Source organism: Brachionichthys hirsutus, unplaced genomic scaffold (assembly GCF_040956055.1).
Source record: "Brachionichthys hirsutus isolate HB-005 unplaced genomic scaffold, CSIRO-AGI_Bhir_v1 contig_424, whole genome shotgun sequence".
Classification (NCBI taxonomy): domain Eukaryota; kingdom Metazoa; phylum Chordata; class Actinopteri; order Lophiiformes; family Brachionichthyidae; genus Brachionichthys; species Brachionichthys hirsutus.
The window spans coordinates 359,745-375,345 of record NW_027180347.1 but is presented as its reverse complement, the minus strand read 5'-3'; the positions used below and the strand labels follow the sequence as shown (position 1 = coordinate 375,345).

General features: G+C 41.5%; 1 protein-coding gene across 1 annotated transcript; it reads right to left on the bottom strand.

The window, feature by feature from the left end:
* Positions 1 to 1,747: 1,747 nt before the first annotated feature.
* Positions 1,748 to 14,624, bottom strand: LOC137913837 (transient receptor potential cation channel subfamily A member 1-like). The gene is made up of 27 exons (XM_068757470.1): positions 14,529 to 14,624; positions 14,026 to 14,188; positions 12,988 to 13,163; positions 12,537 to 12,644; positions 12,284 to 12,392; positions 11,710 to 11,855; positions 10,891 to 11,027; positions 10,020 to 10,068; positions 8,909 to 9,008; positions 8,694 to 8,794; positions 8,095 to 8,270; positions 6,899 to 7,063; positions 6,659 to 6,773; positions 6,292 to 6,458; positions 5,885 to 5,975; positions 5,689 to 5,748; positions 5,502 to 5,594; positions 5,064 to 5,134; positions 4,743 to 4,899; positions 4,555 to 4,644; positions 4,149 to 4,318; positions 3,938 to 4,067; positions 3,607 to 3,789; positions 3,411 to 3,479; positions 2,599 to 2,700; positions 2,399 to 2,517; positions 1,748 to 2,094 (listed from the first exon to the last, which is right to left on the bottom strand). Exons 1-27 carry the CDS (start codon positions 14,622 to 14,624, stop codon positions 1,893 to 1,895), a joined length of 3,345 nt encoding a protein of 1,114 aa, XP_068613571.1. The 3' UTR covers positions 1,748 to 1,892.
* Between the last annotated feature and the right edge of the window lie 977 nt (positions 14,625 to 15,601).

Here is a 15,601-nt window from a genome sequence, read left to right as displayed (position 1 = left end):
CAGATGGAGCAGCCTTTCACACGCAGCCTGTGTGCACCAGGACCAGCTGTTGTCGTTCCCATGACATCTGGAGTGTTGGCATGACAGGGGTGTGGCATAGGCGAAGAGGCCCCTTTCTTCATTCCCATACAATCGCAAATATTTCTTACTGTTCATTTTCAAAGTTGTTTTATCCCTTCCAAAGTTGGCAGGTTCCACAGGGTAGCACGTTTCCAAGAGCAACTGTGAAGACCTTCTATGTTTTTGAGAGCAATTTGTCTGGATTAACGGAAAGTTGTGTGTCCATGCAGCTCCTGCAGCAGCCGCTCTACTTTCTCAAGATATTCCCAGAAAATCCCAAATTGCTGATTGCTATTACTACACATATTATGTGTGAAATTTAGATTCTTTTTTACAATGACAGCACAACTGCCAAGAATTACCCCAACAACAGCTGAGATCCACGCTTGATTTTTAGAAGTGGCTGTGCCAGTTACAAAATGGGAATTACTGTACTCTGCACTGTGCTGGTCAGAAATTGAGTCACTGTTCTGGAATTTATGCTCTTCTCACTGCTCAAATATCCCTTTTTTTTCACTCCCTAATCCAAGGACACATTTCCATGCTTACGAGTTGTTCACTTTGTCCATTATGCACAATTTCACAGGAAACTCAGACATCATCTGAACATGAGAGGGGTTTTAGCTCATCCATGCCAGTGTCATGAGGCTGAGATATCATATTGTGCTGTCGCTGCATCCATCAGTGAGGTGGATGGCATGACTTGAACATACAGGCTAAATAATTTACTCCCTTTCTTTCTTTTTTATACAACATGAAAAGGTACTCGCCACATGCCACACATTTCGACCATGTTTCATCTAGCAAGGGTGCTCATTCGTCATCCTGTAGATGCAAGCAAGAGCAGCAAACATTGACGAAAAACATCCGTGTCGCTGAAGATAACACGGATATTCGATTTGCCCTGGGAATAATTACACTCAGGGCCAACAGTAATAAAAAATCTTTTGAAACTTGCCTTGAAGGGAGACCTATCATTTGTCTATCAGCAAAGACTTTCAGGGGTCGTGACCCCTTGGTGGAGAAACAGAGGGACAGGTGCAAGCTCATGATGTCAGAGGGCTTTCTCCGCTTCTCTCCCCATGGTCTTTGATTTCCCAGGATCGCCACTGAGTGCACAAATCTGCTGAGATGCACAATCAAGGGGCAATAATCCATGAAGCATTGGGAAGTTTTCCCCATAGCCTGAATGGATTTACAAGACTTCTCAACAGAAACCAGATCAAAACATTTTCAAACTACAAAGAACCCAGAGATGAAGAAAATTCATTCATAGAGTAGTTTATTCAATCAGATTCTCTGATGTTCATGTCAGCAGCAAAATAATTAATAGCTTCATTTAGCAATATATGGAAATGAATAGATTCATAATCCAAAATCCAGTTTAGGAATACAACCCTTCAATCTTCAATTTAACAGAAAGCAATTCAGTAATGAAAAAGCAAAACCCACACAGGAATACATTTCTATATTTTAACTGTTTACCTAATAAAGTGCGACGACTTTAATATTCAACGTCGACGGTTAAACACTGGCGTGAGTTCATAGCGCCGAGGATGTTACCATCTGAGTATACAAGAAAACATTTCATAATAATTAAAAACAATAATTCCACCTGAAGACATGCACTATTTAGATGCACATGCAGCTAAGACACCTCGATGAGTGCAGTTAATGCATTCAGTAGAGACTAGCGCTACATTTTGTAACTACTACAATTATATTGTCTAGTAGCCATAGATTAAATTATACCCTGCCTATTATAATGCAGTGATAATTAGTTGGTTTTTTTTGCTTGTTATGTTAAGATGCTTTATTGGTTCCCTTCGTCTTCATTTTGTTTTGGATTCGATGGCCTTCATCAGAGGGACCCACCGGGAAGCATGTCTGGCCCGTCTCAAAGATGGCCATATCCGGCCCCTGGCGGTTACAGGGCCGTCTGTCTCGTCCACTTCAGAGATGATCTCCATCTTCTGAATGATGAGCTTCAACAGGCTGTGCTGCTTCTCCAGATCGTTGGCCATCTCCTTCATCCTGAGCGCAGAAAACAAATGGATTACTGCTGGATGATATGTTGACACTTAATCTGGTTTGCATGCTGAAAGGTTCCATGTGATGCCTATTGCAGCACGAGATCCAGTCTTATCTTTATGACTTGGGTGCAAGCTCTATTTCATTATTACCACAAGGTGGCGCTAAATCATCAAAAACTAGTGTTAGATTATCAGGCGTTGAACTCCCAATGGAGCTCAGTGTAATTTATTTAAATAATAATGGCTACAAACACTTCACTCTCCAGCTCCAGTGACTTTCATTTGATCGTCCATGTGTGCTTTACCTGTTCTTCTGTTTTTTGAGTTCGTTCTGTATCACAGAGCAATTCTGGGATTTGGCCTGCATGCGAGCCCAGTTTTCATTTGGACCTTCATCACCTGTGATTAATTGCCTAAACAGAGTCTGTTAACAAGAGTGGCAAGTATTAGAAAAGTTACACAAATTAGTATGCCGTGCAAAATGTGGTTTACTTATATAGCATACCTTGGAGCAACTGCGATTAGGGTAGATGGTGACGGACGTCTTGTCTACGCGTTTGACAAACCAATAAGGCAACTTATCTTCCAGAGCAGTGTGGAGATCAATCTGGCATCAGAAAGCCATAGTAAAGTTGGGTTACATAAAATAAACTAGAAAAGCATTCAGAGAGAAAACCTCAGCTAAGCATGGGGATTTACACCATAAATTAGTTTTACTTTTATTTCATTTACATGTTTAGATTCCCTGAACATAAAACATATCTTTAGCAATTGAATTCACATTGACACCAATAGTTCAGTAGTTATTCATAACCTCCTTGCCGGAGGTAGGGATATGTCAAATGCATGCATTTTATGATATATTATATATATATATATTAATTCATGGATCCACATGGCGATCCAGATCATTAGAGGTTATAAATTGCTCTTGTTATCTTCATATACCTACCATGAAAAGTAAAAGGGAATCGGAGTTGATTTGTTTTGGGATTTTTTTTTTTTTTAATGTTAAAATTGTATTTTTTTTTCTGACCTCAATCTGGATCAGACCCAAAATACATTTTGCATTATAGTGCAAATCAAACCCATTTATGAATTGAATGCACATTTTACAATATATGGTTTTTATTTCAAAGCCTCAATTATAAGTAAATGGGAAAATCTGGATATTTGGGTTTTTTTCGTATCCAGACGAGTATCCGGATCATCAAGATGCATCCATTATTTTTTTTCCGTAAACCTTTTAAATGACAAAGAAACAAACAAACGGCGTCAAAAACAAAACTTCCTCGGCAGAAGTAATGATAATCATACCTGCATGGCTATTCTTTTTAGAGCAGCAGTTCTTTGTACTTCGGCAATGTCCCCAACGGCCAAACCAATCTACAACACAAACAAAAGACAAACAGAGGATATTAACAAGCAGTTCGTAAGTTAGTAAGTAAGTTTGTAAGTTGTGCAAATAACAGTTGGTGAAAATGGATGCAGCTTTCTGTCAGAGCATATTTACCATTAGGTTCACCAGCAGTATTGGTATGAGCATAACAAAGTGCACAAAGACAGAATAAGACAGGATGCCAAAGGGTAGCTGTTTCTTCAGGTAAGTATCCAGGAAGTTATTTTGGTAGTTCAACTCCCCAACCGTCATCACAAAGGTTTGCATTATTGAGAGTGGCAGGCTTTGAAACTCTTTCTAAGGGGTGAAAACATTTGATTTATTTCACAAGTTAAATACTGTCACAATCCATTCTAATACAATATAATAAAACATGCAGTGTCAAAGCATAATTCTCATGTTAGTTCAAACAAATGCAATGAACTCCCCTAATTCACCCATTTACCTGGTTGAGCATCAGAGCGTAGAATGCCAAACTAAATGCAAGCACCAAGTAGAAGAAGACCATGATGACACGGACCATTGTCTTCATGATTTCCCAAAACATCACAACGTAGATGCCGACTCCCTCAAACCTGTAGAGGCAAGCGATTATCCCGTTTATTCTCATCACAAACATCATTTAGATGTGATGCAACGGAACCAGTGATCGATACCTTTGGAGATAGAGGAGAAAGCCAATCCAAGAGCTTAAAACTGCCAGCGCTCCCGCTTGCCAGTGTAACGAGCCCTCGAGATTGAGCATGGTGGGAATGATGAACAGAAGAGAGAGGATGGCCGACGTCCAGTCATTCTGGTTGGAATAATCCCTGAAGTAATTCCAGCGCTTAGAAGTAACAAGAAAATGAAATATATTAATGCATGCATTTAGACAGAACAAATTCCTTTATGGAAGTATCAGGCGCAGAACGCTGTAAGTGATGTGTGAGGATCATTATGAAAACGTCTCCGAAGATGATCATCCGTCATGGCTGATTGCCGTCACGTCCACACAGACCTGGTGTTGAAACAGATTCCTCAGCACGTGCAACACATGAGGTAGAAAACCTTATGTAATAGTACCTGCTGTGATAGTTGTACCAGCTCCTTCAGTATGGCGTAGATGTTCATGACGAACACCATCATCATGGCGATGGTCAATACGAGACTTTGCTGTCGAATTGGAAACATTGAAATGTGTTGATATTTATGGAGCCAACGTGATCATGCCAACGCCTTCAGCATTATGATCACTGACTGACGATCAGTACCTCAGTGAAAGACACGTGCACCATGGTGATATTGTGCTCGCCTGTAGAAGTCATGTTAGCAGAGGGCCTCAGAGCCACCATCAGGTGAGTCAGAGGCAACAGACCCATCAGGTACAAGAACATGTTAATGAAGTGAGCTTTGCTCCCATAAGCAAGCCTGCAAATGAAAACAGAGCAATGTCTAAATATTAGAGATGCACGATCCGGCAATGTGTTCAAAGCAGTCGTCAGAACCAATCCTCTTTGATGAGATCTGCTCCGTAGTCACAGGATATCACAATGAGATAGTTCACCCTCTGGGATGAAATCATAAATACACACCACTTCATTGCTAGGTACTTTTTGCAGACTGGGTGGTTGAGGAGTTCAATGCGGTTGTATTTCACCATTGCCTGGACAAAAGGTGACACAAATGCAGTTTTCTATTGACGCAAACAAACAAAAAACTTGTATTTAATGATGAAAGCCCTTTAATGGGACACTTCAGTCTCGGTTAGCAGAGGAAAGAAAAATGTAGTTATTATCACTACAGACGGTTGAACAACAGCGCCACCACTGTGGATGGATAGGGCAATCCTTGTAAGATACAGTAGGTATGTAAAATGATGGTGAATGGTTCAGCCCACATCCTATTTGAGGGTGATGCAGAATTGTAGTAGAACACTTCTAATTTATGGAGTACAGTTTTCATATTGAAATAAACTATTTTAATAATTCCAAAATTACATTTCCTTTAAACAAAAAAAAGAAGAAGCTTACATTGAGTGCAGCTAGCGGCTGAATCCTCTGGGTCTTGTCAAGTGTCAGCCTCGATGCTATGGGCGCTTGAAGCCATACAAAATCGTATTCAATCTATATACCCCCCACCCCCCCCAAAAAAAGACAATTTAGATTCATAATTTTACAGAAGTAGTAAGTATTGATTATGCAATGTACAGCTGATTACATGATATTCAGAACTGTTGAGATCATGATCAGATTCAGTTACACAGGAGTCCAGGAGGTGCTGATGAGAAATTGCAAATACACAGTGGAAAGAGAGCAGAGCAACACTTATTCAGATCACTTTGTACATCATAAAACTGCAGAAGGTGAAAATGTATGATGACTTATGTGCACATGTTTGTTTTGTCAGCAACAACCTTATGTGTCTCAGGAAGAAACTCAATCATATCTAGCACTGGACTTCGCTGACCAGAGCCAGGCATGAATAATATCAGTGCCTCGTAACGTCTGTAAAAGAAGAAAGAAAGAAAAAGCTCATTAATAACAAAGCAAACATGTGCAGACTTTAAACATTTTGCACTTTGGAGCAACCTCAATTTGAGGGGGGAAAAAGTGACTCCAAATTGATAGTTAGTTTTCCTGAAATAGTCAGGCTCACAAAGAGGAAAGTAGGTCTGTCTCTCTTTAGCGAATGAAAAGCTGATCTTTATGAGACACATGCGGCCTCCATGACAACACTGAAATGATAGATTCACAGATTTCAAACGCGGCATGAAATATGTTACAAAGTGAGAACAGAATGCAGAGTTTCATAAGAACATGCCTTTCGCTGTCAATTACAGCGTTGACCACGTCTTTCTTCCCACTTTGCAGAGCTTCGTGGAGGAACGACGCGTCATTCCTGTTTAATACGATCTCTGCTCCCCGTGTCATCAGGAGCTTGACAGCAGCCACATGCCCCTCCCTTGCTGCAATGTGGAGTGCAGTATTCTGATATATCAATACAGAGCGGGGGGGGGGGCACTGTGTTAATTATAGAACAGCAACGTGTGTATTATTCAAAGCTGATGGACATATTAGGGTGCTAGTGTTTTTTGAGGAATGATTAATGATCTGCAAACCCTAAAGTCTCAAAAGCCTTTATAGAAAATTGGTGTAAAATCAAATAAAGATGATGCGGTAACTCCTACCCCATCCTCGTCCGTTTTATCTAGGAGTTTCGGATTGGCTGACAGGAGACGCTCCATAGTTTGTGTGTATCCTGCAGAGGCAGCGTGGTGCACACAAGTCCAGCCTTTGTAATCACTGCGAAGACGACGTGAACAAAATGCAGAGTCGTAACAAGTGTGGAAAAAGCAGACGCTGCAACGCTTTACAAATATAAATGCAAAAAGGACTTTTTGCACATGTATGTTCATCCATGTCTTTACCTGTGAAGGAGAGCCCCTTTGCGCAGAAGCAGCTCCACCACCTTGGCGTGCCCTTCCTTTGAAGCCAGATGGAGCGGTGTCAGGCCTCGCTCGTCACCTTCATTCAGCAGACGAGAGTCTTTGATGGTCTCCAACAGTCGTTGACACGTGTTGATGCGGCCATACCTTAAAGAAGAGATGAACGAGGAGAAGCTTGGAGAGAGTGGAGATGTTTTCCTCACTTGGCCCACTCCCCCTGCAGAGCATTTGCATCCCTCTCAGAAGACACATCTTGCTGTTACAGTACTTGAAATAGTAGGTAAAATATATTTTTAAAACGTTCTGTGTGTTAATGACAAACTGTGAACAGCTTAAAACCGAAGGAACCTTTGATCCTTTTTGCCTCCTCTTAAGGAGCTCACCAGCATGTAGTCTGAGAGATGGGACTTGTGGGAAATGGGATGACGCGTCTACAATGGCTGGCATACAACATTATATCATGGCCTCGCATGCACTCTTTCAATTGACTGTACATGATAGAAAAATCAATGGCAGCGATGTTAAATGTCCACTCATTGCAGACCGTTGGTAACATTTCTTTACATGTGCCTCGCTAATTTAATTCTATTCTAGTGACTATTCCTTTGGGTCAACTTATGATAGGTGTGTCATGGAAATGAATCATCAAAAGTGCAGACATCGCTCACCGAATTATAACTGCAGTGAGGTAATGGTTTTAAATATAGGAGCATCGCTCATTTTTCATCTGGACATTGTTATTCAATTACAGAAATAAAAGTCTTGGGTTTTTGGAAGATCGTTAGTCAACGTCCTCCAAAGAGACATTTTTGATTAATGTCTCTCACCCTTGTGGTTTTATTTAACAAGCACAGTGACAGAATGTGATCTTTAGCTGCCTGCGAAGCAGAATGCTTTAAGACGAGGTAATTTTACCGTTCCACAGCAACGCAGGGCAACTCGTGGGATACAAGGCAGAAGGTGTGATTGTATGTTTTATGAAATTAAATGTTTTAGATTGAGTGTGTATACTCAACAAGTGTATACAGTACGCTACATCCCACACTGATTCAATGTCAGCTGCACCGACATTGCCGGTTCTATTTAGATCAAATTAGCGAAGCCTGAGTGAATTTTAGAGGAAATCATTCTAAGCAAGTAATGTTTAATCCAATAGTTCGGGAAGTAATCAAACTCACTGAGCAGCAAAGTGCAGGGCGGACTTCTTGTCTTTGGACTTGCACGAGAGGCCCACTTGCCCTGAGAGGCCGAGCATGTTCTTGACTGAGTGATGGCTACCGAGTCTGCAGGCGTAGTGGAGTGGGGTGCACCCCTCGTTATCCTCACAGCTCAGCAATGCCTTCACACTATTAGACTGAAGACAGACACATCATATGTTTTAAACTGTGGGACATGCATTAAAAAAAAAAGCACAAAGGTTTTCAGAATGCTGTGTGTCTTCTACCCAAAATACAGTTACCCAATAGTAAACGCAAGAACATGCTCAAATACTAAGATTATATACTTATAAAATAGTGTAATGGTATTTGTTAATAGATATGGATTATATAAATGTCAGTCTTCTTCTATGGCTCATTTTGAGCTCCGTGTAAAGCTCAATGATTAAAAGGCTTAGGGAGAGAACGAGGAACTTCATCTGTTGCACTTTATCCCTGCAGCTAGGCTGCAGGCACGTTGATCAAGGACAGGGTAGTAATTCAATTTCAATTTAATGAGATTTTTGTCATGCAGCGTTTTTGTGATGAGTCACAAAGATGCAAAAACCATCTGATGGTACCTGCAGTACATCCTCTGGGAGATTCTTCAGACCCTTTGGCTGCAGAATGGTCAGGTGAAGAAAGTTGCAACCGCATCCGTCTCTCACACTTAGATTTGCCCCTAAAAGACATAAACACACAATGAGTGTGTGCAACCAGCTTGATCAGATATTTTAAAATTGAATACGAGTGCATAAAAATAAGAGAGGGTAGTGCAGTAAGACACAGACATCACCTTTGGATAGTAGCAGGGTGACAGTTTTCCATGCTCCACAGCTCGTAGCCAGCAGTAAGGGAGAGCTTCCTTTACAATCAATGGCATTGAGGTCTGCGCCCTAATGCCAAGATACATAATGCACATAAACTAATGACCATCCGGAAACCCTTCTGGATACAAAGAAAATAAGAATTTTCCTCATTTACTTATAATGTAGGAGTTTTAAAAATCCTATCTTGTAAAATATGCATTCAATTCACTCACCAAAAATCACAGTCATAAAGGGGTATGGTATACACTATCATGCAAAATGTCTGCTGGATCTGATCCAGAATGAGGTCAGGAAAGAATATAACATTTTATGGATTTTCATGGATTCAAAAATCAGTTAAAAACAAACTCTGATTCACTTTTCATTGTTGGTGCATAAAGATGAACCTTTTGATGATGGTCCAGATCACCATGGGGATGGTGAAAATCCAATAAGAGGAGGTCCTCGCTCTCAGAGTGCTTTTCCAGTTTATAAGTGCAGCAGCCACATATTCAAATTAATTAGAAGATGAACACTATAGACATTATTGATCCTCATTTATTATTTTTTTAATCTGTCCAAATCCATCTAAATCTAATATTGTGTTCTCTGCAATTAATTAGTTTCTAGTATCAATGTGAGGATGTAATAAACACACTCAATGCAAACAGGGATATTTCCTGATGCAGTGTTTGCTCACAGAATGAGTTGAGAGGAAATAAACTTGTACTGCAGCTTTCTCCTAGCAACACTTCTCTTAACCCCCCCCCCGGAGCAATTCATGCAAGAGGTCTGCTTAAAGTTTAAAACAGCATTTGGCACAACTCAATGGAAAAAACCCACATGCAGCCAGTATTGTAGCAAAATCACAAAATAAAATCTAAGGAGCGCTGATGTAAAACTTTATAACGTGGCATTTAATTTGCATCTATTAAACTTGCAGTTCAGTCAATATTGATAACAAACTCCTGATACGATGGGAATCTCATGTACATAACAGCTGTGGTGTGTGTGTGTGTGCGTGTGTGTGCGTGTGTGTGCGTGTGTGTGCGTGTGTGTGCGTATGTGTGCGTGTGTGTGCACGTGTTCTTTATTTACCGAATAAATGAGGTACTCTGCCAGCTCTGCGTGGTCAAAAATTGTAGCCCTGGAAAAGCAAACACAGTTGTTGTAAAACCGGTTCCACGGCACGTGATTTTGTGGGTCGAGGTCTTGCCGCTACTGTCACAAGTCAAACCAGGTCAAGCCCCTAAAATCCTGCATGTCAGGATACGGTATGACACCAAAGTAGTTTGTGGTTTCCAGCCATTGTTTCCAGGACAAGCATAATCAGGAGAGGAGAGGAGAGGCCATACCAAAATATCAAAAACCTCAAATGTATTTTGTGTTTGTGGCAATGTTGAGCTGTTAAACTGGCACTACGAGAAATGGCGTTACTTGTTAAATTATATTTCTCAGTGGCGGGTGATGATGAGTCTGATAGCTTTCACGGAGTGTTGCTCCTTTATTGCTCAGTTTGTGTGGGAGTATTAAGACAAAGTAAGTCAAGCATTTAAAATGCTAAAGCGCAGTTTGAGCTAAAAGTGCTAAAGATCACAATAATGATGCAACTACTACTACACAGAAATGTGTTCGCGGGGCCGACAGAAGTACGGCACAGCAATGATATTGCATTGCAATTACTGGACCGATGCCTTCAATGTCCTTGCTGCAGTTGAATAATGACACGAGTTAACTTGATATAAAACTATGTCCAAGGGTGAGAATGGCATGTAAGTAATTGGAGTGTGAATGCATGTTTATATGCATGGCTGAGCTTTGTTACTCAAACACAGATGTATATATGTGACTATATTGAAGTAGTAAACACAAAGTATTAAAACAAAAGGCAACTGTGAGTTTATTCATGATCACATGTTAAAGCGATGATTCAGTAGCTTGACTCAGATAATCAAGGGGTGGAGCCAACCTGTGCAGAGGAGTCTGATTGGCTCCATCGGGCAGGTTGATGATGTCTTCCACTTGGTCGAAGGAGGACAGCATCAACTTGACGACTTCCGTGTTACCCTGGGTGCAGGCCAAATGAAGCGGCGTGGACTTGTCATTCTGCCCAAACACAAACACAGACGCATTATGAATAATAAATAATGAATCAACGCAATGAATATTCGCAAGCTCTTTAAGGACGATTGTGTGTGCGCCGCTCAGAGATGCTGTGACACACGCAGTACGCGAGAGCAGAACAAACACCCACTCACACGAACAACGTGTACACGAGCACACATGCATATTGCAGTCTTCCCCAGTGTAACATTAGCAAAGTATATCCCAGACTTACTGGCTGAACACAAGGAACTGCAACGCAAGCTTTTAATGAGATAACCAAGACTGGCCGGAGGAGGCCGGTGATCACTCGGCTCGGCTTTACAGTGTAAATGGAGGCAATTTGTACCAATTCTGCAGAACAAAGCTATTACTCACTATTCCAGCTGCATTTCTGGCCACTAGCCCAGAGCTGGGCATGATGAGCCCTCCCAGATGGGCATAATAAAACTGATCCGCTCTAGCATACAGAGACCTTTGCTAAATTTGCATGAGTAGGCAAATGAGACAGGATGACAAAGTGTCCACTGGATGGACGGAAAGTAAACAGCAAGGTTTCCAATCCTGCTCCCAGGTGTGTATATGATCTAACAATTTGGTAGGAAAAACCCACAAGCAAATACATAAAAAGAAATGTAGAGATTTACATTCTGAATGTGAAATTTCCTCTGTGATACACAGATACCTGTTGCTGGTCAACTTTGGCGCCTTTTGCGATGCAGAGACGGATGGTTTCGATGTTCCCTCCACGTACAGCCAGATGGAGAGGGCTGCTCTTGGACTTGTCCAGATAGTTGACATGTGCTTGGATGTCATGGCCAAGCTCCTCTCCTGCCAGAGGGGAGGAGAATAGTGTTTGTGAACAATCTACTGTGTACATGTTAGGAACATAATAAAGGATTCCGGTACTTTGATTTGACCTCACTTGTTTAACCCAGTCCGAGGTACTTTAGTTGTTAGTGAACGGAGTATAAGATTAATACCCAATAATGCCCTTCGTGACTAATCACACATGTGTCATTAATCATTTGTGCTCTGACTGAAACTTCCACCAACTAGACAAGATTAACTAAACAGACCTCCCACCGTGGGTAAACATACTGTCAGTTTGTGGCATATGGTCTATGCAAAAAGGCAGCACAAGCATTTTCCAGCTAAACATCTGTTGAACGATTGCAGTGTCTTATCTAATGAGAAGCTTTGCTGGAAAGCTTTTTCAGCATCATCAACACCCAATGTTTGGATTCTTTTTATCGTACCGGTCTTCAGGATCACCTCCATGGCTTTCTTTGCACCGGCGAAGGCTGCGGCATGGATGGCAAAATGGCCGAGCTTGTTCTGGCGACAAAGCCTTGCTCCATGCTTTAACTTTAAAAGACAGGAAAATGGATGGAGAGACAGAGCTGCTGCCAGTCGGTCCGCAAAACCACTACATAATCAGCTTTGCACAGCCGGACATTTATCCTTTACAGACTGTGGACGGGAAACAACGAAAATGACTATTGTACGCACCAATATGCTGAGCGCTTCACAGTTATTGATGGAGCACGCCAGCATCACCGAGGTGTTCCCCAGGTCCCCCTCTAGATTGCTGTCTGTGGCACTGTAGGACAGCAAAAGCTACAGCAAGCGAAACACAGCATCAGCATCCAGTTTCTGTCCTCAGCTCTCTCACATACTTTATACATCCTCATCCTTTCATCCACCACGACACAGTTAATGGATGACAACCAAATGCTTTGAGGATGATTGGAACGTTATGATTCTGGTTTTGTTATGTGTGCATTTATGAGACTATTTATGAGAATATATTTTTTTTATAAAGGAGGTTCGGATGAAGGATTATCTCAGAGTCGACAAGCATTTCCACATCTTGAAAATCTCTCTGTAGTTGAACTTAAAAAATCAAAATCAAAATCAAAGGAGTAATTCTGTACAAGAGTAGTTGGTTCATCTTCCTCACCTCCACCAGGCTGTTGTGTCCGAGACTGATGGCCACATGCAGAGGTGACAGAAGCGCCCTGTTGAGGATGTTGGGGTCGGCGCCAAGGTCCAGAAGAGCCCCGCAGCTCGCTGCCTTGTTCTTCTCCACGGCCCAGTGGAGCGGCGTATCGCCCTGCTCATCACAGCTGTTCAGCTCTGGGAGGGGATTCAGCAGTACAGGCAATTACACATGTAAATTCATTACTCAGCCATGCCTGTAAATACAGTGTAGTCATCTGCTCTAAGTACACAGACAGTACACACTACTGGGGTGTTCACACTGAAGCCAAAACAATAGGGGAGTAGATGTGAAGAAGTGACACTGCGCACCCAGAAGAAAAAATCAGAGTTGAGATTCTCTATTTGGCATACATCAGGTTCATCCGTAGGACACTGATGCAGAAAGGGAGGACAATCTCATTTTAGCTGTAGGCATGTACAGACGCTGTTGACTGAGCTGTATCACACAACTTTGTGCAAAAAAAAGGACTTCGATAGAAGTCAGCGCGAGCGTTGTACTCGCCAGGATATTCTATCTCTTTGACTTGATTCCATTCTCCATCTATGAGCCTGTGTTACATTATATTTACTGCTGTGAGAGGCTGACATGTTCTAACTGGTACCATAGATAGACCATACAAGGGCTGGTAGTCAGTGACAACAGTAAATTGAATTGAACTTGAATCTCTTGAAACCGTCACTATCATCTGCTCTCGGAAAGAATCCGAGTCGGGTGACAAAGAGGAAAAAGTGAGGGAAGCAAAAGTTAACATCAGCTTTCACTGCAGCAAACACGGATGTCTCTGATGTGAAGTGACGAGGTTTGATTCTGGATTCATAACACGTCTTGCAAATCATAAACAGAACTAATGTTAACTAATTATTCATCATGATGGGGTGGACAGTGAACCTTCTCGTGCGTTGCTGCCTCCGACTTGTATAGACTTTAAAATAAGATACCTACGATTTTAAAAGTGCTCGACTGTAAACTGTGATCAAAGACCGATGCCGGGCCCACCCTGCGGATCTCTGACGGTGGCGATGAACTGGATCAGAGTGATGCAGCCTCTGGCAGCAGCGTGATGAAGGGGACTGGCGTCACATTCATCTTTTTCACTCAGGACCTCTGGGCTCTTCTTCACCAAGTTCTCCAGGAGAGTCAGGTCACCCTTCTCCGCCAACTAGATGACAAATAGAAAGCGATACACACAAGGAGAGAGATGAGACGTTGAGAGCTTGTATACATTTCCATTTGTCTCTGAGTGTACCACAGAACACACAGTGGGGGTTAGTGATTTTGAACTTATCAGTGTCTTGTTTCTGTCATAATGCATGGCAGGACGTCTTTAGCGTTAATTATTTAAGTACAAGTCCTGCTCATCAATTAACATTATTGATCTGCACTAAGGTTTTTCATGGCCACTATTCAGTACAGCGCTTTTCTTAAAACCTTAAGACATTAAAATCCATCTTTTGTATCTGTTGTTATAGTGAAAGTTATATATTTAGGGACAAACTTACCTCAAATATATTAAGGTTTGCCAGGGTTGGATCTTCATCCTCTATCACATACATATAACAACTGGTCTGTCGAGCCACCTCCCTGCCGAAGTTCATTCCTGCATTGATGCTCACTGGCAAGTCTCCAGACATAACCAACACAAAAAGAGAATTAAATCCATTTCGATTATATGTGTTTCATTAATTGGGGCATTTTGTAATTTGCATTTCGCTGTGCAGTAAAAACCTCAATGTCATTTTCAAAAATATCTTTTAAACAAATATACCTAATATTTGAAAAGTATTTCATTTTAAATTACACGTTTGTGGAATCCATATTTTCAGCTGGAGCTAATACCAGAGAGACAATATGCCACTGTATTTGTCTAAAATCAGGTGAGTCACTTCCTGTCAGGCTCATTCACCATCAAGTGCTGGCTTTGATTTGTGTTCTGCATAAGCAAAGAACCCATTTGTATAGATATATCCCATAAGCTAAAAAGGTACATGGTCCACATAGGATCATGCACAACCAAGGCAAACTTCAGAGGAGAGTCTGATAAATGTTTTTTATTTGAAGGTCTGCAGTTTGTATTTTAGGGTTTTTGCTACAATAAAGTTCTACAATAAAAGACAAAGACGCCCTAGAATCAGCGAAGTCATATAGCGCCTGATTTATGAGCTGGAAGAACAGCGTTTCATCTGACCAAGAGGGCGCATACTGCCTTAAGCCATACTCTCCTCTTGCCATGAGGGGATATGGGCAGGGTTGACTTTGTCTTTACCCAGAAGGGCATTAAGAGACACTGAGTATAAGCAATTATCTCCCTCACAGCTGAGGGGCAGCTCGTTTGAGTCTGTCCCAGGTGTCCGTGGGTGATCCTGGGTGAGTGAGATTGAGAGAGACCTTGTGATTGTATTGTTTTAGGTCCTCAGTTTGTTCAAAAGGCCAAACAACAAATGACCTTTCTGGTGAGCAAATTACTATGGAGAATTCTCACTGGAAATCCAACATCGACAGCAGTATTCCTTTGGTGCACTTCGTGACTGATGGAAGTAATTTTGTTCAAATTACATTTTGAGCCTATAGTGCA